This window comes from Diabrotica virgifera, chromosome 5, assembly GCF_917563875.1.
Source record: "Diabrotica virgifera virgifera chromosome 5, PGI_DIABVI_V3a".
In the NCBI taxonomy this organism is placed as follows: domain Eukaryota; kingdom Metazoa; phylum Arthropoda; class Insecta; order Coleoptera; family Chrysomelidae; genus Diabrotica; species Diabrotica virgifera.
The window spans coordinates 197,760,749-197,788,704 of record NC_065447.1 but is presented as its reverse complement, the minus strand read 5'-3'; the positions used below and the strand labels follow the sequence as shown (position 1 = coordinate 197,788,704).

General features: G+C 32.8%; 1 protein-coding gene across 7 annotated transcripts in view; it reads right to left on the bottom strand.

The window, feature by feature from the left end:
- The window catches only part of LOC114324811 (signal-induced proliferation-associated 1-like protein 1), a 449,432-nt gene that overhangs the window by 56,951 nt on the left and 364,525 nt on the right, over nucleotides 1-27,956 (bottom strand). For 4 of the 7 annotated variants that reach the window (XM_028272736.2, XM_050651737.1, XM_050651738.1 and 1 more), the window contains exons 8-11: nucleotides 24,378-24,606; nucleotides 18,947-19,103; nucleotides 13,235-13,497; nucleotides 5,340-5,604 (exon numbers count right to left, since the gene is read on the bottom strand). In XM_028272736.2, the coding sequence (XP_028128537.2) occupies nucleotides 5,340-5,604; nucleotides 13,235-13,497; nucleotides 18,947-19,103; nucleotides 24,378-24,606 (914 nt within the window). The remainder of the gene's footprint in view (nucleotides 1-5,339; nucleotides 5,605-13,234; nucleotides 13,498-18,946; nucleotides 19,104-24,377; nucleotides 24,607-27,956) is intronic. The other 3 variants (XM_050651739.1, XM_050651740.1, XM_050651741.1) reach the window with 1 other exon arrangement.

The window sequence follows — 27,956 nt, the reverse complement described above, 5'->3', positions numbered from 1 at the left end:
CTGATATGCGCGACATTATTCTTTGCAAACCATCTAGACTGTCTGCAAAAACTACAGCGTCGTCGGCATATCTAATGTTGTTCAGACGCACTCCATTGACTAATACGCCTTCCTGTAGTTCTCCCAGCGCTTGCTCGAAGATACATTTAGAGTATATATTAAACAGCATCGGGGACAGGATGCAACCTTGCCTCACTCCTCTATCTATGGAGACTGCCTCTGTTAATTGGTCATCCACTTTAATATTGGCAGTTTGGTTGTAATACAAATTATATATGATTCTCAAGTCTCTATCATCTACTAGCGCTTCTTTCAAGATGTTTATGAGTTTATCATATTTTACTCTATCAAACGCCTTTTTGTAGTCGATAAAACAAATATACACGTCACAGTCAACATCCCTGCATCTTTGCATAAGCTCTTGGACAGCGAATAGAGCCTCTCGGTTGCCTAAGGCATCGCGGAATCCAAACTGCGTCCATGATACCTGTTCTTCGCATTTTTTTTATATATTCTGCCGTGTATCACTTTCAGAAACATTTTGAGCAAGTGGCTCATTAGGCTAATTGTTCTGTAGTCTTCACATGTTTTGGCATTTACTTTTTTGGGTAAAGTTACGAAGATCGACTTTAACCAGCTTTGGGGTATTTTTCCAGTTACGTATATTTTGTTGAATACAGTTGTTATCCATTTTATTCCTTGTTCATCCATAAGTTTTAGGAATTCTACATAAGACTGGACAGGCCCTACAGCTTTACCATCTTTAGTTGTTTTAACAGCTGACGTGACTTCTTCAATAGTAATCGGGGGCCGGGGGTACTGTTTGGCATTCAGTGTCTTCAATGGTATTCTGCCTTTCATCTGCAAGTTACTTCCACATATTTCTTTCACGTGTCTAGTTTTTCTTCCACACTTAACAGTGGTTTGCCTTGGTTATCTGCCAAACACCCAACTCTTCTAGGTTTGTATAAGCCTGCAGCTTCTTTAACTTTTTTGTGCATATTGAATGAATCGTGTTTATGTTGCAATTGCAATTGCTGGATTTAACCATATAAATTGATATTCCATAATGAGTGAAATCCAACTTTCGTCAATAATTAAATAATTGGCATTTTTGTTTGGAGAAAGCAAGACTCGTTAGGAGAAAGCAGGTTTTGAAACAATTCCCTTTTTTGGAGATGGAATTTTACAACTTTTGTTTTTTACAGGTTTTAATAGAATAAAAGTAATTAGTTTGATAGTGGTACTCGGTTCCAATGACAGTATAGTTCTTGGAAGGTCATGCCTATAATTCGTAATTTTCTCAACTTACAGGTTTTTCTTCTTCTTAGTTTTTGCCCATTCATTTTACATCGGTGTTCTTTTCCTTGCCTTTTTACCAGGTCCTACAGGAGTCACTTGAATATCCATTAGGAATACAAGAAAAATATTGTAATACTACTATTAAAAGAAAAAAACTATGCAAATAGTTAGTATTACAAGTTAATAGCTGATAAAAGTAGTAAACACATAGAGTAATTAAATATGTGTGAGTCCCCTCCACTCACTTTTCACGCTTCCTATTCGTCGGTTGGAGAAAGACGGGTTTCACGCAGAACTGTCATAGGAGAAAGATGGGTTTGATTCAAAAGCCTTCTTTTAACATTAAATTTATATTGGATAAAGCTAATTTTGAATCTAACTAGTTCTGGATTCGTGTAGAGTTCAACGAACAGATTCAGAAAATATAAACACCTCAATTTCGGCCATGGATGGAGAAAGCGAGTTTTGATTATATACCCTTCATATATGTTTCTGTATTGCGTGTTGTATATTATGTACAAATTGTTTATGTGTCTTTGACTTTCCATTAATCCGCTAACATTGGTATGTTCTTTTTGTTGACTTCCTCTTTTAGTATTGGTAACCACAGCCTGCTACATTTAGCTGATGGGTTTGCTACACATTTTTCTTCATTAAGTGAGATGAGAGCGGCTTCTTTGATTATTCTCTTTTTCATGTATGTTTCTTTCATGATTAGTGATGGATATTTCCATTATACTCTGTACTCATTGTCCCAGACATATTTGCATATCTGTGATTAGTCGAAGTCTCTGTTTTTGTATGTTTCATGCTCGTTTATTCTGAGACTCGTGGTATAGCGGTTTCTCTCGCGTAAAAAGTTTTCATTCACACACATTTTCTCCTGTGTATTGTTAAGTTTGGTTTTAAGGAGAATAGATCTCAGTGTAGTTTGTTTAAATGTTGTTGTGATGTACCTTATTTCCTATCCTTTTAATTTTTTCTGATAAGAACCTTTACTTATGGTTCTTTTGTCAAATTTAAATCCCTTCTTGTGGACATTTCTGTATTATGTACGGTGTTTTGTTGTTTCCTTTCTTCAATCTTGTGAAATGTCTTATTTATAAATGATAACGGGTAATAATTTTTTTTGTTAAAATCTTTGTTAGCAGGTTTTTTTCTTCCTGAAATGCATTTTCATTAGAGCGGGTGTTTGGGCTCTGCCATATAATTATTTGACAATTCCTTTTCGATGTTTATGTTTTGGTTTGAGTGGTAAGTTAAATATCTGTTGGTGAGGGTTGGTTTTCACATCCAGAAAAGGAAGTGAGTTGTTATTTTCTTTATCCATGTCGAATTTGATTGATTCTTCTGTAGTGTTGATGTCCATTAGAAATTTATTCATCAATTCTGGTACGTGAGGCCAAATGGGGAACACATCATCTGCATTATGTCCACTATACTGTGGATGTTGGTCATGTTCATGAACAATGTTTGGTTCAAATATTCGTCCATGAAAATATCTGCTAATAATTCGCAGCCGCGCCGTCTACGAAAAGTATAACTCCGAAAACTGCCGTTAAGAGTAGAACTTTCAATGAACGCCGCGAAAAATATGATTTTCGATCATACATGTTAGTGGAGTCAGTAAAGGTTTTCACCTCCGATTTCGTTGAACCTCCATCGATTTTCATGAAAATGTGTGAGTAATTAGAGGATACCTCAAGGAACAAAGGTGACATAATGCCAACTTGCGCTTTTACCCTGGGGGTGGATGCCACCCCTTCTCGGGGGTGAAAATTATTTCATTAAAAATAATACCAAAAATTGATAGAGGGACAAATTTTAAGCAAAATTTGTTATATAGTTATTAATATAAATCAACACATTTTGAGTTATTAAAGATCAAAAATGTTATTTTTTCGTGAAAAAATGCATGTCTTAAATCGGTTTTTCACGTATAACTCAAAAACTATAAGCTTTTACAAAAAAGTTATTATTACTGAAATTGAAGATTATAAAAAACTGAATACACTATTTACTTAAAGAACTAAGCTAATGTTAGTTCTGCGTGAGTTATTGGCAATTGAATGTGTATTTTTTTCGACGAGTACTCAAATCTAAGTATTCAAGCTTAACTAACAGGAAAACGATGCAGTGTATAAAACATACCTGCTAAACATTTGTCAAATTACTTCGGAATACCTATCAAATGAGCTTCAGAACAAGTTAATAGCGTCAAAATTAAGCAAGTTATGATGAAAATAATAGAACCCTTTCGAATTTTTTAGGAAAAAGTGAAAAATTAAACATACACAAAACATCCACAAAAATTAAAATTTATAGTAATCCTTACAAGAACTTCTTTATATCAGCATAAGTAATGATTTCAATAATTTTGACTGGTTGAGAATGCATATGGTTTGAAAAAAAGTTATAATTTAAAAAATCATAATTTTTAAAATTATTGTAATTTTCATATTCATTTGGTAATAACTCCAAAAATACTCAGTATACGTAAAAAACTATATATAGCCAAATTTTAGTTTTGTCTGTGTCAAATATTTTACCTGTTTCACTATTTCTATAGGGTAAAAAATAACCGAGATGGAAACTTTTAAATCTTAAATTTTGCTGTAAGAACCATGCAACCGGGGTCATTTAACTTTTTATTTTAAAAAAAGTAAGGGGTTTAAAAGAATAAATTTAACGAGTTTAAATAGCCCTTGGAATTATCTTTTAAACGGTTTTTAGAAGACCCTGATATCGTAAAAATGAACGAAGTTATTAAAAAAAAACAATAACATTTTTTGGAAAAGTTTTTAAAAGATAAGTTTTGAAAAAATTTTGGATCGTAAATTTTAATGCTATCAACATGTTCGGGGGCTCATTTGATAGATATTTTTAAGTGCTTTGACAAATCTTTAATAAGTTTATGTTATAAATGCATCATTTTCCCGTTATTTCAGCTCGAATACTTAGATTTTTTTACTCGCCGAAAAAAATATACATTCAATTACCTATAACTCACTTTTAGTTAACATTTAAAGGTTTTTATAGTAAGGGGTTTATTTAGTTTTTTATTGGCTTCAATTTTGGTAATAATAACTTTTTTGAAAAAACTTATAGTTTTTGAGTTATTTATGAAAAATCGGTTAAAAACATGCATTTTTCTCAAGAAAAATTAAAATTTTTGATCTTTAATAACTCAAAAAGTTTTGATTTATTTTAATAACTTCATATAACAAATTTTGCTTAGAATTTGTCCCTCTATCGAATTATGGGGTTATTTTCGATAAAATAATTTTCACCCCCGAGAAGGGGTGGCATCCACCACCAGGGTAAAAGCGCAAGTTGGCACCATGTCACCTTTGTTCCTTAAGATATCCTCTAACCACTCACCAATTTTCATGCAAATCGATGGAGGTTCAACGAAATCGGAGGTAATAGCTCATATCCACCTTCAGTGACTGCACTATGTATGATTGTGAAAATTATAATCCTTAATAAAGTGTTAGCGAAAAAATATATTTTTTGAGGAGTATCGGCAAAAAACATCATTTCTGTTTGTGGGTCCACGAAAATTATAATTAGTAAAAAGTTCTCAGAAATAATTGTTTTCGTCGACAGAAACAGAAACAGAAAGGGAAATAATTGTTTTCGTCGGCATCTATTATGAACTAAATCTTTTCATTATAATTATTTTGGGAGTTATGTATAATCTTCGCAGATACGCATATAAAAAAAATTGTAATCGCCAATACTTATCAAAGAGTTATTATTTTCATTGGAAATGTATTAGGAATCACATTAATCATAGGTACCAGCGAATTGTACTTAACTGTTTATTTTTATTGGTTAATGTGCTAAATTTAGTTTGCCAATTTTGTTAAATTTTAAGGTAAAATTTGTAAAATGCAAGGTTAGATGATTTATAGGTTATTAGGAGTTAACTTGTTAAATTAAGTTTCGGCAAATTCGGCTACATAACATCCGATTCTTACTTGTTACATTTTCCTACCACCAAAGCAAATCCATGGCTGTTAAAAGTTTTGTACCTACGAACAAATCATTACACTCACAAAATTTTTGTCCAGTGTCGACAATTGTAGACGTTGAATAATTCTGTACAAGATCTTTTAGGTATTCCTGCCGCGTTCTCGTCGCCATCGTGACGAATTTTTCGGATCGATGCGCGGCATTCTCCGCGTTCACCACTTTGGCGAGCAGAAATTCAGCGAACACTTTGCCCTTCGGAAAGATGGCGCCTTCCTTGATGGGAGGTCCGAAGACTTCAACGTCCTTAGATCGACTTACAGCTACCTATAATATAAATATATATTACAATGTACTATCACACAAAAGTATACATATAAATAATAAAATTCCAAAAATACAAAAGGTATTTAAAAACATCAAAATAGCTAATAAAAACATCAAAACTATACGTCAGTTATATAGTAAAATCAAACAACCTTTAACTACATTAGAGAGCACAGATGTGGTTTACCGCATTTAATGTACTGAATGTCCAGCATCCTACATAGGTGAGACTAATAGAAATCTGTCTAGTCGAATCATTTCGCATAAGAGCGACTGCAGATTAAATAAACCTACATGTGCTTTGGCAGAACATACAATCAATCTAGACCACAAGATAGATTTTAGCAATGGTAAAATATTAGCCAGAGAAAATAATAAATTCAAAAGAACGTTCTTGAAGATGGTACATATCAGCAAAAGTGATGACAACAATCTTAACAAGAGATCTGAGATCCAGAATATTAGTAAAGTTTACAACTACATATTGACCTTCGACTAATCTGATTTTGCATCTCAGTAATCTCTCTTAATGTTCTCTCCTTTTTAATTGTTTGATCAAATTCACTATTAATCAGTAAATATTTTTTCTGAACCTACCTATTTGCTAAATACTGTTTTCTTTTTGATAAATAAATAAAACAAATTTCAAATTTCCCGCACAGTTAAAGTTGGTACTTAACTGTCAGTCACAGATAACACTTTCAAAAGTTTTTTCATAACTTTCTACTTATTTAAACAGTAAAATTCTCCTTCTGTTTCTCTTTCTGTTCGTGAAATGGGTTGATCCAGACTTATAACGACAATCATTATGTCGTTTTCTTATTTTAATTATACAATTAGTTATGGGTTTTTAACCCTTCAACTTTTTTAAATGTTTTTAAACAATAAGTTCGTTTTTAAGGTATGTCGGTTTTTTGCATAATCTAACATTCTGGTAAGTTTAAATTTTGTAATTCATTTTGAGTACTTAGCAAGTAATTTTTTTGTAGAACCTTGAGACAGCCAATCGCCTCCGAAATCTTGGAATAGGATAAATAGTAAGCCTTAGCGAAGCCCTATTTTATTTTGACTACCACACCCAAAAATAAAAAAGTATTTATATATTTTAACAAAATACCTGTAGATATTTTAAAGATTTGAAAAAAAAGTACCAGTAACACATTATAAAAATATTTTCACAGTGTTTAAATCAATCAAAACTTTACGGCAATTATCCTAAATAGTATCGGACAAATTATCAGTAACGATGCAGCAATAAAAGCAGGATGGAAAAACTATTTCGAGGGTCTGATAACAGAACAAGCACAAGCAAACACATCCCTTGTAGTACCGGATTTCGCGATAACAGAAGATGAGAACCAGAGTAATGAATTAACAAACCTACCTACAAGACAGGAAATAATGTATGCCATTAAAGCACTAAATAATAATAAAGCCCCAGGTATTGACAACATACCAGCTGAAATTTTTAAAATTGAAAGAGACGCACAACAAATAGATACATCTCATAAAGTATACTTCCTCTGGCACGAAAAAATCTTTAATTCTAGTCCGCAATTCCGAAATGGCAGACGGAGTGAATCTGTCTGGCTCCTTCAGCATTTCCCATATGTACGCATCTAGTAGCGTTAGTTCTGATGAGTGGCAACTTCCAAAATGATAGCGCAGTATACGAAGAGACTCCCTGGCAGTGTGACAGGTTGTCCCGTCCGCATCTAAACATTCCGTATATGTATTTGGCACCTAGCACTTTTCTATTGGTTCTTTGCAGCACGCGGTCATATTTCAACCAATAGGCGGCGAGGTGCCAAATGCGTATACCGAATGTTATTCGGTGCGAAATTCATATACGGAATGTTAAATATTCGTAGACCGAAAAAGACAACTTTTTATTAGAGTTAGTTAAAAGGAGATTGATTAAAATACTTGTTAATGTATTATTAAATAAAAATAAAATAGATAAAAAAGATCAAAAATAAAATAATTGTATAGTATTTGGAATGATATTTGGTGCAAATTCAAAAAAGACGACTTTTTATTAAGTCAGTTAAAGAAGACTGATTTTAAAATATTTTGTTAATGTATTATTAAAGAAAATAAAACAATTATTACCGATATGGAATGTTATTTGGTGCGAAATTCATAAATCGAATGGTATAGATTTGAGAGGCATTATTTCTTTATTTGACTAAGGTTTCGCTTTCGCAGAATTTTTAATGACTTGCAAGTGTTGTTTAGTATGTTTAGATATATTTCAGCTATTCAATTCTGTTGAAGTTAAGGGCTGTGTGCTACCAGACGAAAATAGTCATTTTTGATCTACGAACATTTAACATTCCGTATATGAATTTTGCACCAAATAACATTCCATATGCTATAATTGTTTTATTTTTATTTAATAATACATTAACAAAACATTTTAAAATCAGTCTTCTTTAACTGAGTTTACTAAAAAGTCGTCTTTCTTGGTCTACGAATATTTAACATTCCGCATATGAATTTCGCACCAAATAACATTCCAAGTTTTATAATTGTTGGGTGGTCCAACTCTGAATCAAAAACTGCCTTTATATTTTTCATCTTTACTCAGATTTGAGTATATAGACTGTCTTTCGGTCCTTTTTCCTTGACGAAGAGAAGGTAAAAATGCGTGGCCAAAGTGTCCTCTATTTGCTTTCTCCTAATTTCGTCGGCTCTTGTGCTTATATATTGTAAAAGCCGGAGATACAGGATGCAGCCAGAAAGCAGTTTATTAACGAAAAGTCTTAGATTTAAAATATTGTTTATTATATTTTTATTTCAATTATTCTAATTGTTTAAAAAGTAGTAAACTTTGTATCTAGGGCTTTTCGTTGTTTTCCTCGCATTGCGAGAGATGTCGCTGGATTGCGTCTCAAAAGGTGTAATCATTGATTCGCGATGGTTTCCCTTAAATAGGCAGGATTGTTGATATTTCTTTCAGAGTTGTGACTACATAGCTTCACAGAGGATGCATTGGATGCTGAAATAGGCTATACAGAGATGGTGGTCCAACTCTGAATCAAATAAAAACAAAAACTGCCTTTATCTTTATTATAATTGTTTTATTTTTATTTAATAATACATTAACAAGTATTTTAAAATCAATTTCCTTTTAATTGACTAATAAAAAATTGTTTTGTTCCGTCTACGAATATTTAACATTCCGTATATGAATTTCGCACCGAATAACATTCCGTATATGTGTTTGGCACCTCGCCGCCTATTGGTTGAAATATGGCCGCGTGCCGCAAGGAACCAATAGAAAACTCCTAGGTGCCAAATACATATACGGAATGTTTAGATGCGTCCCGTCCTGCTGAAACCATTGTTGATTTGAAGCTTGGCCCGTTTTTGTGACCTTTTCCGTATGTCCGAAAATAGTACTCCACCATAAAAAAATTTTCTGCAAATCTGAGAACCATTCTGAAGCACCTAACATTATCACGACATTCACATACGTTATAACGTCATCCACATCACAACGTTTAAGCGTCCGTCATGCGTACTCATGACAGCGTTCATGGCGTTGCATTACGTTCTGTAAATCATTGTTGTCATCCGTTATTATTACTGTATCGTCTGCAAAAAGTAAGTTGTTCAAAAATTCCCCATTGATAGAAATACTTTCTGTTAAATCTGAGAGCGCTTATTGAAATACCGCTTAACTGTAGATATTGAAGAGTAGTGGGGACAGCACGTAACCTTAATGGACTCCTCTCTGTATTTTGATATTTTGGGTGTTCCGGTTGTCAACTCTTAAGGTACGTATCCATACGTGGGTGCTCCGTCCTCCGTGCTCGGTGCAGCAGCTCCACATAGTGGATACGTTGGTGCTCGCCGCTCGGCCCTCTTCGATTCAACCGGTGTGCCGTTTTAGATGTAGGGGAGCGCATGCTGTATCCACTTGAGCAGCCACACGGAGCAGCCACACGGAGCAGCAACGTATGGATGCGTACCTTTACCTTTTCAGTTTGATTCCAATATAGATTAGATATAATTTTCATATTACGACTGACAATATTTTTGCTTTTTAATATATCTACAAGCTTTTTATGTTGAACCTTATCAAATGCCTCATCAAAGTCTACAACACATAAGTACATGTCCTGATTCATGTCACTAATCCCCAAATTGTGTGTCACTAATTTCATATTCAAGAGCTTAACGACGTTCTACACCTTCGTTGCGGGGTATGCCTCTCAGAGGAAAAAGGGGAAACTTATATGCAAGCAAAAGTTGGTAACAATGCATTATAGCAGAATACTCAAATCATATGTTTCAGTATTAAATACTTTATAAAAATAAATTTTAATAAGTTACGGAAATTACGGAAAAAATTACGGAATTAATTATAATAAATAAATTAAAAATAAATGGTACGGTAAACAATCCTCATTTTTTAATATGTTATTCCTTACAACAAAACCTTTAATTTAAACACAAATAATTAAAAATCGTAAATTTGGGTCAAAAGTTGTACTTTTTAAGAATTCCCATAAGAGCCCATGTTAGAACTTAACTTTGACCCTTAATAGTAATTAAACGGCACAGTAAAAATTTTTTTAAAAAATCAAGTCTAAGTTTTTTGAAGTAAACTATAACATACTAAAATTTCATGCAAATCCTTAATTAATTCCTTAAACAATTCTACTGTGAATTATTTTCAAAAATGTTTAAGTATGTGACTCATTACAGCTATTGTTCTGTGATATGAGCAGGTTTTTGCACTTGACTTTTTGCTAAAAAGGTCAAAATTGCAGCCACTGTCTGGGGATTCTGGCAGACTTCTCTCTGCCACAAGTACTTGGATCCAAAAACATCCATAGGGAAGTAAAGTTTAAAATATATAAGGCTATCATACGACCAAAAGCAAAATATGACGTAGAAACATGGATCACGACAGAAAATACAATAAACCTTATCAATTCTTTTGAAAGAAAGATATTGAGAAGAATATTCGGACTCCTCTGCGACAATGGTATATGGAGAAAGGTTCAACCACGAATTGCATCAATATTACAAAGATCCCTCTATAGCAAATTATGCAAAAATACAACGATTGCGCTGGGCAGGTCACCTTATAAGAATGAATAATGATAGAACGCTTAGAGATACTATAGTGGGACTTCGGCCAGTAGGAAGACCAAGCAAGAGGTGGATAGACGAAGTGAAAACCGAGAGAGGTATGAGCTTATACAGGGTGTTTCATTTGGAAACGGAAATACGTTAATGGTGAATAGAGGTCACCGAGCCGGTTCTAGATATAGTACATTTTTTGCCCTACCGACTTCTATAACCGAGTTACAGGGTGTTTTATCGATTTTGCCCATTTCTTTCCTAAGCCATAACTTTAGAACCACCCTGCATATTTTTTTGATATTTGATACACATATGTCTCATTCAAATCCCAAACGACCGGCATACTAACCATAAGAAAAATCCAGGTCCGGATTAACAAAAAATTATAAAGTAATTGTGACCTTAAAACAACACCCTGTATATTGAAATTTTGAAAATCTGTTTGCATATTTGAAAAGAGCACAAAAAAGTAAGTTTAATGGTTCGCTTAAATTGTTTGGCCAGACAATTTTAATTATGACTTTAATTTTGAAATTATATTGAATTTTTTAAGAACTTTGACATTAAAAAGCAGATATTATTAACAGTTAGTTATAAATTATTAAAGTTAATGAATAAATACTCATTTTAAAAATAATCAATACTTATTTACCACATTTTAACGACCCAATTACTAATGACAAGAAAAATCCAGGTCCGGATTAAGAAAAAAATACAAAGTAATTGTGACCTTGAACCAACACCCTGTATATTCAAATTTTAAAAATTTGTCTGCGCATTTTAAAAGAGCATGAAAAACTGTGATTAAAGGCTTATTTTAATTTTTTCGCCGTTGATTTAATTACATCAATTTTCAAATTATATTGAAATTTTAAAGAACTCTGAGATTAAAAACCAGGTATTGTTAACTTTTAATAATAATTTAATGTTAATGAATCAATACTTATTTTAAAAATACTTAATACTTATTTACTACGCTGGCATATTCTCTGGATTTGTAGCTATATGCACATCATTAAAAATTAGAATTGCGAGAATTGGGATATTTTAATGATTTAGTAAAGAATTAAAAAACTGCTATATCTAATAAAACAAAAATTCGTTACAATTCAACAATTTAACATAAATTAAAAATATTTGAACTAAAACAGTTGCACAAAATGTCTGCCATTTTGTTCGATGCATTTCCTTGCTCGTTTTAAAATATTTCGATTCGATTTTCCAAGTACATTGGGATTGTTCTTCATTTTTCTGGTAGCTTCTTGTGACCTTGACAGAATTAATCAATATGATTTCAAAATTGCCGTAATTAAATTATCTGCGCAAAAATTTGACAAGCACCTTTAACGCGGTTTTTTATGCTCTTTTAAAATACACAAACAAATTTTCAAAATTTCAATATACAGGGTGTTGTTTCAAGGTCACAATTACTTTATATTTTTTTTTTTAATCCGGACCTGGATTTTTCTTGTCATTGGTAATTGGGTCGTTCCACAATGTGGTAAATAAGTATTGATTATTTTCAAAATTAGTATTTATTCATTAACTTTAATAATTTATAACTGAAAGTTAATAATATCTGCTTTTTAATGTCAAAGTTCTTAAAAAATTCAATATAATTTCAAAATGAAAGTCATAAAATTGTCTGGCCGAAAAATTGAAGCGAACCATTAAACTTACTTTTTGTGCTCTTTTCAAATATGCAAACAGATTTTCAAAATTTCAATATACAGGGTGTTGTTTTAAGGTCACAATTACTTTATAATTTTTTGTTAATCCGGACCTGGATTTTTCTTATGGTTAGTATGTCGGTCGTTGAGTTTTGAATGAGACACATGTGTACCAAATATCAAAAAATATACAGGGTGGTTCTAAAGTTATGGCTTAGGAAAGAAATGGGCAAAATCGATAAAACAACCTGTAACTCTGTTATAAAAGTCGGTAGGGCAAAAAATGTACTATATCTAGATCCGGCTCGGTGACCTCTATTCACCAATAAAGTATTTCCGTTTCCCAATGAAACACCCTGTATACTATAAATTATTATCCTTTGTTTGTAAGTTCCTATATTCTTTGTCCTCTGTCATCATGGTCCCAAATCGAGTATGAGAAAGGGGGATGATTAAGCAAGGCTCTAACCATTCCTTCTTATAAAAAAAAACAATCAGTTATGAAATGAAAACGAAATACGTACCTCGGATAAAGACGAATATAAAGAGAGGTAAAACACATAATTTCCTAAAATAGATAATTCAGAGAAAGACACATACACAACATAGTGAAGATGAATATCACAGTTATGTATATAATTTAACATATTAGTTTGCAGATAGATGGTAAAAAAGATCAAATTAAAACGAAGCCAATATTTATGTTAATTACATTTAAAAATTCACAACTTCACTCGTATAAAATAAGAAAAGTTATACTCGTAATAAAACAACATTTTTGTTTTAACTTTAAAGCACTCGAGTAAAATCAGTTTTAATGGAATCCACATAACACTTTATTTCACTAATTAAAATCTTACCTTATAATGAGTGTTCTCCGTACATGGGTTTATAGCATGTACGACTATAAAAACATGTTGAAACTGAGATCGAATACCTTTCGGAGTGAAAGGTAATGCACCGGGTTCTTGAAAGACAATGGTTACAATATCATTGCCAATGTGTCGTTTCCTGAGTAGCTGTTGACGGTTGTTGGGGGTGAATGGGAGCATGGTTGATACGTGGAACATAATCTCGCATTCTTGGTATTGTGCATATACGGAATATAGACCGGTAGAATCGGCTAAAAATTAAAATTATATTAAATTCAACAAAGTTTGAGAGTCAAACTGCCGAGGATTTGACTTCTTGGTAGTGTAATGAACAGACTGAGCTGAAAGTACACTTCGCGTCATAAAAAACTGGTACAACTCTTATAACTGAAAATCGTGTTTTTCAAGTTGTGTAAGTTGGTCTTGTCACAATGTCATTCTAATTTCTAGGGCAACGTTGCCAGTTCAACGAAAATATTATATCAAACCAGTTAAAGCAGGGCTGTGCGACAGACCGCAAGTTTTTAGTAAGTATACTAAAAACTAAAACAACATCGAGCATTCTCGATTAGTCAGTCACAATTATTTAAACATGCATCCTAAAAAATTCTCCTATTAATTATGTAATTTTCCATGTAGGGGAGCAAAGTATGCTAAATTTGCAGTCACTCGAGCGTTATGGGGACCTATTGGGTTGTGATTATTAGGTCCTAAAACCAAAAAAAGTTAAGTAAAATTTTCCACTTTAGTGGGGACTTTCCATTTTTAATTTAATTTTCCATTTCCAACTTAACGTTTTTTCCGATTATAGCGCCATCTATTCATAATTCGAAAAAATGTCTCGAATAAAAGTTGCTTATTTTTACGTAAAGAATCCAAATATGTAATAAAAATTTGGGGGTCCCATTTAAGATCTTAAAGTAACCCCCACCTCACCTCCGTGGAGTCGTGTTTGGTACCATGCATCCGATAGATTTTTCAAAAACATTTTGAAAGTGTATTTTGCAGTTTTTCGATCTGATGTTTATTTTGCGAAATATCGCATGGTTTGTATTTAAAATTTTAAATTGACCCCCCTCCCCTCTCCGTGGGGGGCCATGTTTAGTACCATTCGGTAGATTTTTGAAAAATATTGAAGATGTATTTTTTAGTTTTTCGATCTGACGTTCATTTCGCGAAATATTCGCTTTTTTTGTGAAACTTTTTGACTCGTCCATTTCCTTACGCCCCGCTCAAATCGTCAGATTTTTGAAATATACACTGTTCTGCATGTCCTTAACTTACCTTATCTTAATCTGACAATTTCGAGTATTTTTAAGGATAGATTTTTTTTTCGGGCCCTCCTTAACGAACATCCCTGTGTTAAGAGTGAATATATGGTAGAGGTACATCTGCAGGGTATCAGGTTTCTCCCCATATGATAATCTGACGCGCTCGAGTAACTGGAAAAATCTCCGCTTGGGCTCCCCTACCATAATGGTAGGGGAGCAAAGTATGCTAAATGTGCAGTCACTCGAGCGCTTTGGGGACCTATTGGGTTGTGAAGAGTAGGTCCTAAAACCAAAAAAAGTTAAGTAAAGTTTTCCATTTTAGTGGGCGCTTGCCATTTTTTAATTTAATTTTCCATTTCCAACAATCGTTTTTTCCGATTATAACGCCATCTGTCCATAATTCAAAAAAAATGTTTCGAATAAAAGTTACTTATTTTTACGTAAGGAATCCAAATCTGCAAAAAAAATGAGGGCTCCTATTTAAGATTTTAAAGTAACCCCCCACCCCAGATCCATGGGGGGTCGTGTTTGGTACCATTCGATAGATTTTTCAAAAATATTGAATAAGTGTATTTTACAGTTTTTCGATCTGATGTTCATTTCGCGAAATATCGCGGGATTCGTATTTAAAATATTAAATTTACCCCCCACCCCTCTCCGCGGGAAGACGTGTTTGGTATCATTCGATAGATTTTTAAAAAATATTGGGCACATATTTTTTAGTTTTTCGATCTGTCATTCATTTCGCTAAATACTCGCTTTTTTCTTGTGAAACTTTGGGACTCACCCATTTCCTTACGCCAGGCTCAAATCGTCAGATTTTTGAAATATACACTCTTTTGCATGTACTTAACTTACCTTATCTTAATCTGACAATTTCGAGTTTTTTTAAGGATAGATTTTTTTTTTCGGGCCCCCCTTAACGAACTCCCCTGTGTTAAGAGCCAATATATGTTAGAGGTACATCTGCAGGGTACCAGGTTTCTCCCATATGCTAATCTGACGCGCTCGAGTAACTGCAAAAATCCCCGCTTGGGCTCCCCTACCATAAGTACCCTTACATTAATTCGTGTTTTATTATAATGTATGACAATGACAGATATGACATGAATAATGGCAGATAATAAATCTAGACATGACTTTAAATTCATAGACATATATTATCATAGACAGAGTGTCATTTTTATTTGAATTAGTGCTGTTTCACTCTTACGCATAGTAAAGCTGCGACAGTTGTCCTCCCTTTCCGTGTCTATACTCACTCTTAATGTCATCTTAGTTTCTCGATACAATGTGCTAGAAAGAGATACCGCAAACCAGTCCATGACATCTTGTCGTCAAGAAGCGCGGAAGGTAGGCTCACTCTATGTTAATATATACCTGTATGTTTAAATTATTAGGTTTAATTTCAAATCGAGAGGCGTGATTGGTTTCTCGTAAAGTATAGCACAAAACTGTACTGAGTTGTGGGATACTAGAATAAATAAAACACACTGGAAGAATTAAAATAAAAATTTGTAATTAATAAAAATGAACAACTTTTACAGTGAACAAGTGTGGAATTTAAATATAATTATTACAACAAAATTCGAAACTGCTGAAATATTAATATTTTGTCATAGCTCCATTATTATTAATCACTGCTTGTAATCTTCTGGGCACTGAGTTAATTAAATTTACTGCTAAAGTTTCATCTTCGGCCAAGCTTATTATTCCGGCAAATTGTTCTCGTTTTATCACACTTACTTAACTGACGTGGCATCGTTAAAAATTTACTTTGACCAACTTGTCAAATCTGACTGATGTCAAGTAATTAAATAAGTCATCGAGGACCGGACCTTTTTCAGTTGTAAATGGATTTTTTAGATTAACTCAATCATTTCTCTGGTTATTAAATTTATTAGATACGGTTTTTTGTTGTCAATGATATAAGTAATACCTGTCTAATAGCATTATACATTTTTGAACGTTATTTTTTGTATTTAGATTTAGTACAGTTCCGTCATCTGTGATGGCAACAACGCCGTGATTCACGGGCCATCGTGTCCAGTCTGAACACAGGTTTACATTGGGAAAAAAAGTGTACCAGTTTTTTATGACGCGAAGTGACCTAGGGATGAACCACAAATAGACCTCTTAACTCGAGTGAAAGGGTGGTTAAGCATCCACTCATATTAAACCCATCCTACCCTAACCTAATTTGAGCTACAGTCAATTATTAACGCCATAACTACACTTGAGTCCAGGATTCTTTACCCGTGCGTCATTAATACCTGGCGATATAAAACACATACTTTTTATCTAGCATCATTCTCCTACACGCATACGCATAAAACTAAAGACAAACCAGCTACCGCCCGTTATTAAGTAAAAACACAGGTTATTTTTATGAACGCTCTAGTCTCAGTATATTGAAAAGAGATAGGTACAAAAAAGACGCTTAGGAATGTTTTCAGTAGAATTCCTGACGTTTCTGATTTGTTTACTTTTGTGGCTGTCAGTCTGTTAAATTTATTGCTGTTATTTTGTCGAATTTTTGCATTTTGAAGTTTTTTATATCACACAAATAGTTTTTTTCACAACTAATTTTATATTGGAGTTTTGTTAGTGACAGTTAAGGAATAAGAATATAAGGTTGTGTAAAGTTTCCGCCAAAGTGAATGAAATGACAAAAAGAAAATATGTTATTGAATTTTTTTATAAAATGTCTATTTATTTATTAATCACTAATGATATTAAGAGAAAATGCGAGAAAGTACGAAGACTATAGAATTATACCATTTACTTGTGCGAGGAACAACTAACAACAACACAATTCGGATTTCGTGATGCTCTGGGAACACGGGAGGCCCTTATTGCTGTGTCAGTGCTATTTCAGAGATGCAGGGATGTAAATTGTGATATATACCTTTATAGATTACCAGAAAGCATTTGACAGAGTAAAACATGACAAATCAATAACTCTAATGCAAGAAATTGGAATTGACAACAAAGATCTAAGAATTATCAGAAACATTTATTACAATCAAACAGCCAAAATCAAAATAGAAGACCAGTTAACTGATAAAATTGCAATAGAACGGGAGTACGACAGGGCTGTATATTATCTCCACTTCTATTCAACATTTACTCTGAATGGGTATTTAAGGAAACTTTAGACGGTTGTGCGAAAGGAGTATTAATAAATGGTGAATGGTTGAAAAACATTAGATATGCAGATGACACCATAGTTTTTGCCGATAATCTGAATGATTTACAGATATTAACAAATCGTATAACAGAAGTCAGCAACAGATACAGACTAGCTCCTCACATAAAGAAGACCAAATTTATGACAATTAGTAAAAAACCAATACTAAACGCTCAACTTACAATCAACCAACAGAATATCGAAAGAGTTGAGCAATATACATATCTGGATACGAATTTAAATAGCTAATGGGACCACTCAACAGAAATTAAACAAAGAATAATAAAAGCGAAAGCAGCATACGTTAGAATGAGACCCATTTTCAACAGTCGAGACGTATCATTAAAAACAAAACACCGTCTGTTAAAATGCTACATATTCACAGTTCTGCTCTACGTAATGGAAGCGTGGACACTAACTGTTGCATCTAAGAATCGGCTCGAAGCTTTCGAAATGTGGTATTATAGGCGCATCTTACGTATATCCTGGGTTGACCGAATTACTAATGTGGAAGTCCTGCGTAGAATGGGGAAAGAGTGTGAAATTCTCATAAGCATCAAAACAAAAAAATTAGAATATCTAGGGCATGTAATGAGAAATCAAGAACGTTACGGCCTTCTCCAACTGATTCTCCAAGGGAAGGCAAATGGTAGAAGAGGACCGGGAAGAAGACGCATTTCCTGGCTTCAAAATTTACGAAAGTGGTATAACACGACTACCACTGAACTGTTCCGCGCTGCGGTAAACAAAGTCAAGATAGCCATGATGATCGCCAACATCCGGAACGGATAGGCACTGTAAGAAGAAGAAGAATGATATTAAAATAATTTATTAAGCTACTTCAAATGTAGCTGTAATTCTGCACCAAATTTTAAAGCAAAACTTACATTTGACATTTTATTTATTTAATAACGTCCAATTTTAACCCGTGATCGGAGCAGTAGCTACTTACTGTCACCTGTTGTTGCGTTTAGTAAATTTCCGACTTATTTCGTATGCTTTAAATGATGACGCACCGGTAAAGAACCGTGGACTCAACTGTATTTCCAGCCTCCTACAGGAGAAGAAACTTATTAAAGAAGAAACAATACAAAGTGGAATAATAAATTCAAAATTATATTTAAAATACAAAATAATATATTTATACAAGATAATGCTGTCCCTTTTCAAGTTCTTGTACGAAATTTGGGAATTATGTAATAATTAAACAAAAAGTAAAGTAAAAAATGTGGTACTTACTTTTATTGTCCAATCCTGCTTTGTATTTATCAAATCCGTTCAATCTTACTGTTTTTCCAATGGTTTCTAAAAATTCTAAAAATGCTGGGCCTGCCTCTTCGTTATTGTACATTTCCTCTTCAGTATTTTGGTCAGCCTTGCAGTACATTATACCAACCTAACAAAATTTATTCTTTTTAGAAAAAGATTATGAAACCTTAAATAGAGTATGAAAATTACAGCCAATTATGTAATATTAATAATATTTTTTAATAATTACTTAAACAATATTTTTGAACCCTTTTTTTATTCGATTTTTCTTCGAATATAGACCTCTCCCATTTTCTTCTTTGCTTCTCTGTCCAGTTCCAGACGTTTCCATGTTGACCTGCAACCCTTTTAATATTGATCTACCACATATTGGATCTTCAACTCCCTATTTCCATCTACCATCCTCAAGGCGTTGAAAAAGAAATTTTGAAGATACAAAACATCATTTTTATTTAAGTAGGACAACTCCGAAATTATTAATTTTACCAAAAAAAAGTTATTCTTTATAAAAAATTTTGCAAGTTCTACAAAATAAACGTCAATCGTAATTAATATTTCACATTTTATCAATTTTATACGGGGTATGTCAAAAAATGAATTTCGCTTAAGTTTAAAGTACCTACCTTTATTTTGCACAATATTGAAAAATTTTGTTATAAAAAGTTGTTCAGAATTAAAAAGCATATATGAGTATACAACTACGTCTTTTAAATTGAAATATTATGAACTCTAAAGGTACTTTACTCTTGAACGGAATTCATATTTTTTTGACAAACCTCGTATAAAATTGATAAAATGTAATAAAGTATGGTTATATCTTAGTTTCCAGACCATACAAAACTTTTTATAAAGAATAACTTTTTTTCGTAAAACTAATAATATCGGAGTTATCATAAATGAAATTGATGTTGGGTATCTGTACCTAATTTGAGAAAAAAATTCAATTTTTGTTTCAATTGGAAGAATGTAATTGCCTATTAGAACATTATTTTTAAGTCCAAACAAATTTTCGTAATAACAATTTTCAATCTTGTATATAAAGGTACTTTAATCTTGAGATAAATTCATATTTTTTGACATTCTTCGCATGCTATTGATAGAATTTGATATCAGATGATTGAATCTTAGGTTTTAGACCGCGCAGAACTTTTTATGAAGAATTACTTGTTTTCGTAAAATCAATAATAAAAACGTTTTCTAAATGGGTCAAACTTAGAGGGACATATTGTATATACTCGTACAATAGTAGTTATTTATTTGTTTTTAATTTTTAATCATATCCAAATATATACCTATTATTCATTTTAATTTTCAAAATATATCTAAATTTTATGATATAATAATAAATCCACTTAAGTAAAAACTTGATTAGTTGTACTTACATGACTGAAACAGTATACACATTTACTCAATAATAATCAAAATTTTCGGTTACAAATCTTACACCAATACAGTTAATTTGCGGACCGTAATAGTATAGAATATGTAACTAATATTCTGCATACAAAACCTACTCGAATTCAGTCGCCCCCATGACTGAATTAGTATAGCTTTTGTAAATTCGCGGTGCGGGTATGTGTGGCCCAACCTTTAAAAAGCAATACCATGTTATTAAATGGCTGTAGCTACATTGGATCCGTATTTCTCAGATCCGATCCGATATCGGCCGACGTCGAACTGTTTCTCTGCTGCAGCTTCTCTTATCAATCGCCCGATATCGGGCGATTTATGGATCGAATGTAGGTGCAGTCATTTAATACCATGGATTTGTTTTCAAACCGACTTCGGATCGGATCGGAGAAATACGGCTCCAATGTAGGTGCAGCCTTAAGCGTCGTCCACCAGGTCATATTTGATCTTCCTCTCCTATTCCTTCCAGAAACTTGTAAATCGGCATTTCTTCGTGTTTGATGATTAGCATGTTTACGTTGGACATCCTAACAATCTGAATCTATGATCCGCCATTCTGGAATCAACGGATGCTATCCCTAAACTTCCCCTAATATGCCCATTCTTAATGTTATCCTCTGATGTCATTCCACTCATCAATCTAAACGTTCCCCTACACCTTGTTCCTCTTTCTTTTTAAGTATCCAACATTTAGTTCTGCAAATGATAACTGAACTTATAAAGAATTTTCCTTTCAGTTTCACTGGAATCTTTCTGTCACACAACACACCACTCCACTCTCTCTCACCACTTCAATTTCAGCCATCCCTACTGGGATGCACAAAGCTCCATCTATTTCCCTATTCCTACCACATCCTAGTTACATAAAAATATTACTTTTCACAATCTTTTGGCCATTTAAAATCATCATTTTATTTGTAGTGGGTAGTATTTTCCAAATACATACTATGTTGTTCTATATTCTATAATGTAGTATTTTATTATTTTCGTCCCAGAAACATTAACCTGATTAAAACATTTTGCTTTGTTTATCTCTTTACCTATTTTATATATTCTTGCTTTATCCTCCTTGGTATCAAGTTGATCACATAGATTTGTATACGCTTCTGCTACCGGTACTTTTACTTCCTTTTTGACAACCTTATAGTTTTGCGGATCTATATCCAAAGTCATGTATCTATGTCCATCCGCCTAGCCATTTGTGCGACAATCCTTTAAGGAAAACTCATAGTCTTGAAATAGCAGATACTTTTTATTAAAGGACACGTTTTTGAGTCTTAAAACCAGATACAGAGGTTCTTCTCGATATAATGAAGAATAATACATTTTTATTCTTCTCGAAGGAAAAGACTTAATATAAGACTGAATATAATAAATCAATAGTAACTAGTATTATTAGAAGGGAAAGTGTTCCATATGTGCCATCTATAAGTTGGAGTGGCGGTCGTAGTTCAGCGGCCAAGATACTTGCCTTCTAAGCCAGAGCACTCGAGCACCAAAAACGGCACCAACAACGGCGTTCTCATTTCTAGTGTGGGCTAATGTGCATCGACACTTAGTAACACGACGCACATCCCCGTTGTCTCCCCGTTCCGTTGTACTATAAACTGGCCAATGCCATTGGATAGTGTAGTATTATGAAATATAATGACTACAGTTTTCTTACTATGTATCTAACTCAGTGGTCGGCAAATTTATTAGCCAAAGAGCCAAATATGAACATTATAACAATTGAACAAAAAATCTGCTTGTTCAGTGAACTTTTATTACACTAAATAAGTAGTACACTAAATAAAACTATAGGGTTTAGCCGCTTAAGTAAGATAGTGAAAAATTGCCCCAGCGATATTCCAAAAATAAAAATTCCATGTTGTTTTACATCAAAAAGAATATTACATCAAAAATTGAAAACGTGTTTTTTCGTTTTTTGGCCATATTTTTGTTTCGAATCTCCATAAAAACGTCTCTTTTCTTTCATTTTGTAGGGATTTTATTTCCTACAACATTTTATTTTTTTTTAATTTTTGGCGCAATATTTAATTTTTTTGAGATATTGATATGTAGAACCAAAAAGGGAAAGAACATCAAACGCGAGCTTTTTCAGCTGATTTTTGAGAATCAGAAATGCTACACGGTGAGCTTGAAACACGTTATTATCTAATTTACTATATCTTCAACTTTTTTTGTTGGAATATCTTCTACAACTCATAAGTAGACAATACTAGACAAAATTTGAAAAAAAGATTTTTTCTAAAAAAATATAAATTTCTGAAAAGTAACATTTTACATAAATATTTTGCAATAACTATCGTTGTAAACGTTTGCAAAATGAAAGAAACGTTTATTCAAACTTCTATATTAATAGTACATGAACACAGCAATATATAAATACAGAGTGGGCCAAAGAAAAGAGTCCACCTCGATATTTGTCAGTAGTTATTCGATTTTAAGAAAATGCCGAAGCAGGTCGATTTTTATTTTCATATTGCAATTTTTTCGCATATATTTCATACTAGTGACGTCATCCATCAGAGCGTGGTGACGTAATCGATGTTTTTTTAAATGGATATAATGATCGTTTGGTAGCTCATTTGACAGGGTGTTCAATTCTCTATTCAGTAATACAAACATTAATATCATTATTTATACAGGGTAATCAAAAAAATATTTTTTGAATTAATTAATTGACGCAAAAAGAACAATGTACTTTTAATTTATTTAACTCAAAATACATTGACCTGCAGTCAGAAAATAGAAAAAAAAATGTTTATTTCACAAATAAACATTTTTTTTTCGCTTAAATTAAATCACAAACAGGCTCCCATCTACCTCTTTTGACAGATTTAACATTTAATTTAAGCGAAAAGTAATGTTTATTTGCCAAATAAACATTTTTTTCTGTTTTCTGACAGCAATAAAATGTATTTTGAGTTAAATAAATTACATACATTCTTTTTTTTTGCGTCAATTAATTTAATTCAAAAATAATTTTTTTGGCCACCATGTATAAATAATATTATTGTTTATATTACTGAATAGAGAATTGAACACCGTTTCAAATGAGCTACCACACGACCCCTATTCCTATTTAAAAAATCATCGATTACGTCATCACGCCCAGATGGATGACGTCACTAGTATGAAATATATATTAAAAAATTGTAATTTAAAAATAAAAATCGACCTATTTCAGCATTTCCTTAAAATCTAATAACTACTGCCAAATATCGAGGTGGACCCTTTTCTTTGGCCCACCCTGTATAAATACATACATATCTAATTTTTTTTCTTTTATCCACTAGCTTGCAAATTAAAAAAAAAATCAGCGGTTGGAGCATATGCGGGACGGTTCAAGAAATTCTTTAGAAATTTCTGAAATTTATATTTTTTTTTAGAAAACATCGTTTTTTTCAAAAAGGGACGCTTAGCAGATTTAAGTTTTGTCTTGTATTGTTTACTTTTGAGTTATACAAGATATTCAAACAAAAAAATATGAAGATATCGTAAATTAGATAATAACATGTTTCAAGCTCACCGTGGCTATTCCAAGAGTTGAAAATGATCATGTCTTCCACCTCCAAGATCACATTTTTTCTTCTTCAATATTTCCAATTCAACACAAATATGTTCGAATTTAGAGCACCACTTGTAATACTTCCTTGTTTTTTAAATCCAGCAATTGTATTCCAAAGCTACCAGTGTCAATTTCAAAAAGAGAAAATTTCATCTCGGTTATCGTAGTATTAAGAGGATTTTTTTATAAATGCTAAAGATTGCAAATCCTAATTTGTCAAAATAAGATGTAATCTTTTCCTACCAAGTTTTTTGTTAATAAAAATATTATTGTGCTTTCCGTGGATATTTGTATCAGAGCCACACTTAAGGAGCCAAAGAGCCACATGCGGCTCCTGAGCCGCACTTTACTGACCACTGATCTAACTTAAAAGAATTCTTATGATCTAATAATAAGGACAATGGACACAGCACTTACCTTATAGTGATTGGTAAGACCCTGTTCATCCAATTTTAAAATTTGTTCAGTGACGTGCTGGTTGTGGATTCCGAGCTTTAAAGCGGTTAACTGGATTTCGGGGACTACGTATTCGAGAACTTCTTTGGTATTAAGTGTTTTGGGATTGCTGGAGGGTTTGATGTTTGGAATTGCGTCTTCCAATACGGCGCCTCGGAGAGTTTGGAGTTCAGATGTTCGGACAACTAACCTGTAACAGAAAAAGAAAATAAAACGGTGGGTCCAGAGTACAAAAAAGGTATTTTCGAGAAATTTAATAAAATATTTGGTGCCCTATCATGCTCTGAACGTTTCGCTATAATATCAAGTATGACATACTAAGTGTGGTATTTGATTTTTTCGTTTTAGTGTGTAAGTGTGGTACTCCAGTTTTTCGTTTTTTACCTTTTTTTCGGCTATTTATATTTTCGGACATGTCCCTTAAAAAAGTGACTTCCTTAGACTCTCCTGAAGTCTATAATATCGTTAAATATTATTTATCCATGGACCACCCAACTGTCTGCTTTGACCAACTTGCTCCTTACGGCATTTGTTTGCAAATATTCAAGCTGATCCCTTCAAACCCGTCGTAATAATCCCTTTGAAGGTTTTACCGAAGTACTGCATGCAAGCATCCTGTTAGGTTAGATCGGAAAGTTCTCTTAGTTCTCCACGTTAACGTTGGGCTATTTTTTGAGAATAATCACTTTAAACTTCTATTGATTATAGAAGGTACTTTTTTTAAGATTGTGTTTTCACCATATTTTCAGCGACCCTAATTACAAGCGCGACATAAAAATACCATAAAAGTTATTATACATGTTTACAAGCTAAAAAATCAGCACTTTTTCAAAGGGTTTTTTACTACTACTACTAAAAATTGAAGAGGTCTTCTGTGTAAAAGGTATATTTATTTGAAAACCCCAATAAAGGGCTACATTAAAAAACAGAACGTTTTCGCTCTAAAGAGAGCATCATAAGTGTTCTAAGCAAGCTCTACATGCTAAGCCACAAAAAATACATGGGATGAAACCCTTAAAATGTCGACTAAAAGTCTCATATTAACATGTTGTATATTAAATCCTGGCGACGGATGAAATTTAGAGAGATACCTCAAAGCATCATTGACTATTCCACGAAGCATGTGGGTGGTTGAGTCGATTTCTCTGTCTTCACAAACAGAAAGGTGAAAGCCAACTGAGAGTTTATCTTCCTTGATCCATAAGGAAGATGGAAATGGATGAAATGTTCACACTTCACAACAAGGTGAACAGAACACTGTCAAAACCCCTAACATCAAACAACAGAGCAGAGCATCAAGGGTAGGGCGAATGCTGTCCTGTGATTGACTGGTTGTGACTAAACCTTTTCTGATCAACCACCTATGGTGGACAAAACTTGCTTTCTTCCGTTACCTATTGATATATTCCTATTTGACATAAGAAATAAAAGTCTATAGTTATATTTAAAATTCAAATAAAAATAAAGGTTTTCGTTTTTTATCGACCGCGGGCATGTAAATTTGGAACACCCTGTAAAAAAAAACAAATTTTGTATAGGTAGTTTTTAAGAAAGTGTTTCGGAGAAGTGTTTACGAACCCCAGGAACAATACGACTCAAGTAAACAATTAGAGTGATGTTTAAAAAGAAAGTGTTCGTGGAAAGATTTGTCAATAACCACCGATAACTCATATTCTAGTAAATAAGATAATAGGTTATTAAATTTGTAAAGAGGATTAATGTGGAAAGTAAAATTGAAATGGGGAATATTATTTTTTCTTGAAATCCATTAAGATATTTAGAAAAAGGGAAGTTTGTGTTGGTAAATACGGATAATTGAAAGTTGCTTGGGATTGGTTGATTTTGAATGCTGGAAGGGGTATTTTAGAAGGAGGAGAATGAATGAGCAAGGAGAGTCAGTGTGTTTTGAGCGATCGAGAGGCGAAGCCGAGTTTTCGAGAAGAGTGTACAAAAAAGTGAAACGCCGGGTTTGGTTAGTTTTGTTATTGAAAAATAAAAAGTAAGATATCGTGGAACGAGTGATAGGCTGAGACGAGATAGTATATAACTCTTTGAGTCTAGAGTATCCCGGTTTTGTTGAAGTGTTAAAAAAGGTGAAACACGGCATCAGGAGAAGGCAGGAACGAGTGCTGTACGAGGCGTAGTTTTCAAAGGAGCAGAGACATTACTGGAAGACTTAGACGAGTCGTTGGATCGCAACCCAAGCCAATAGAAAACGTGTTTTGTGTGAAGACATTGTCAAATCATCAGTAAAGGTCAGTCTATTTTGTTATGACATGAATGTATGGTTTGTGTATTAAATACCACATTGAAAATTGAGCCACACAATCACTATTAAAAATATTTCATCAAACCTAAATCAATTTGTTACTGATAAATCATAATAGTTCATTATAAATAAAATAAATTTGGAGACAAAAAGAAATAAGATTCCCATTTTTGTAACTGTTGTATTAAATAAAGATAGAAAGATAAGATATAAGAAATATTAAGCAGTTATTGCCATTTAGATAAAATAAACGATTTTTATAATTTCTAATTGAAATCCATATGTGTGTATTATTTTACTCTCTTTTATCTATCCCGATTAGGAATCCACTGAGAAATACTTTGAAGCCACGAAAGTAAGTAATTGATATTATAATTTAGCCCTGAGACGGACACTATATTGATATTTGATCTGTTTGATTAATGAGATAATTATTGATTAATTAATTAAGATAAATTACATCTGAGAACATCATTAGATTTCAAAAGTAAGATCACAACACTATATATTATGTGAAAAACATACGACAAAATTTGTTTTGATCAAACTTTTATCCACTAACATGTGGGGTTAAAAATAACATTTAAACTGACACAAAAATCTCAACAGGTGATTAATTGTGATAAATCCTTTTTTTAACGTCATCACCCAAAAAAAGTCAAGGTCTTATGCATTTCCGTAAACATAAAGCATCATAAAGGTACATATTTACCTGCAATACTGTATCTATTTCTGCATTTATTAATAACAGTGTGTGCAATTCTTCTGACGGTCTCTTAATTTCAGTACAATTTTCTCTCACATCACGCAATCTGTTATTATTACTACTGAGAAATTTCAGGAAATGATTATAATATTAAATAACAGAATTAATCAGATTTGTAGAACATGTTCATCGGAAGATAACTTCAAAATCAGGTTACGCACTTATATAATAATAGAATTTATCTATTGTGTGCTTCTCGGGTGAGAAAATTTACCTATAATTATTTCAACTGTATCAAGCAAAGTCGATTAAACATATTAATTATATTTAAGTAATACATATCTAGACTTGACAGTTGAGTAACAGGTTATTGTTAATGACTATAATGACTAATAACTGTTTAGAAATAGGAACTCCACTATATCCATTACGGTGACAAATAATGTGCGAAAGTTTACGACCACGTTGATCTTCTTCTAGAGCAGGACACCTTTTGGTAAAAACATTAGTTGGTGACCCCCTTGTCTTGCAGTACCCAGTTTATCCGCCATTTAGTAACATTTCC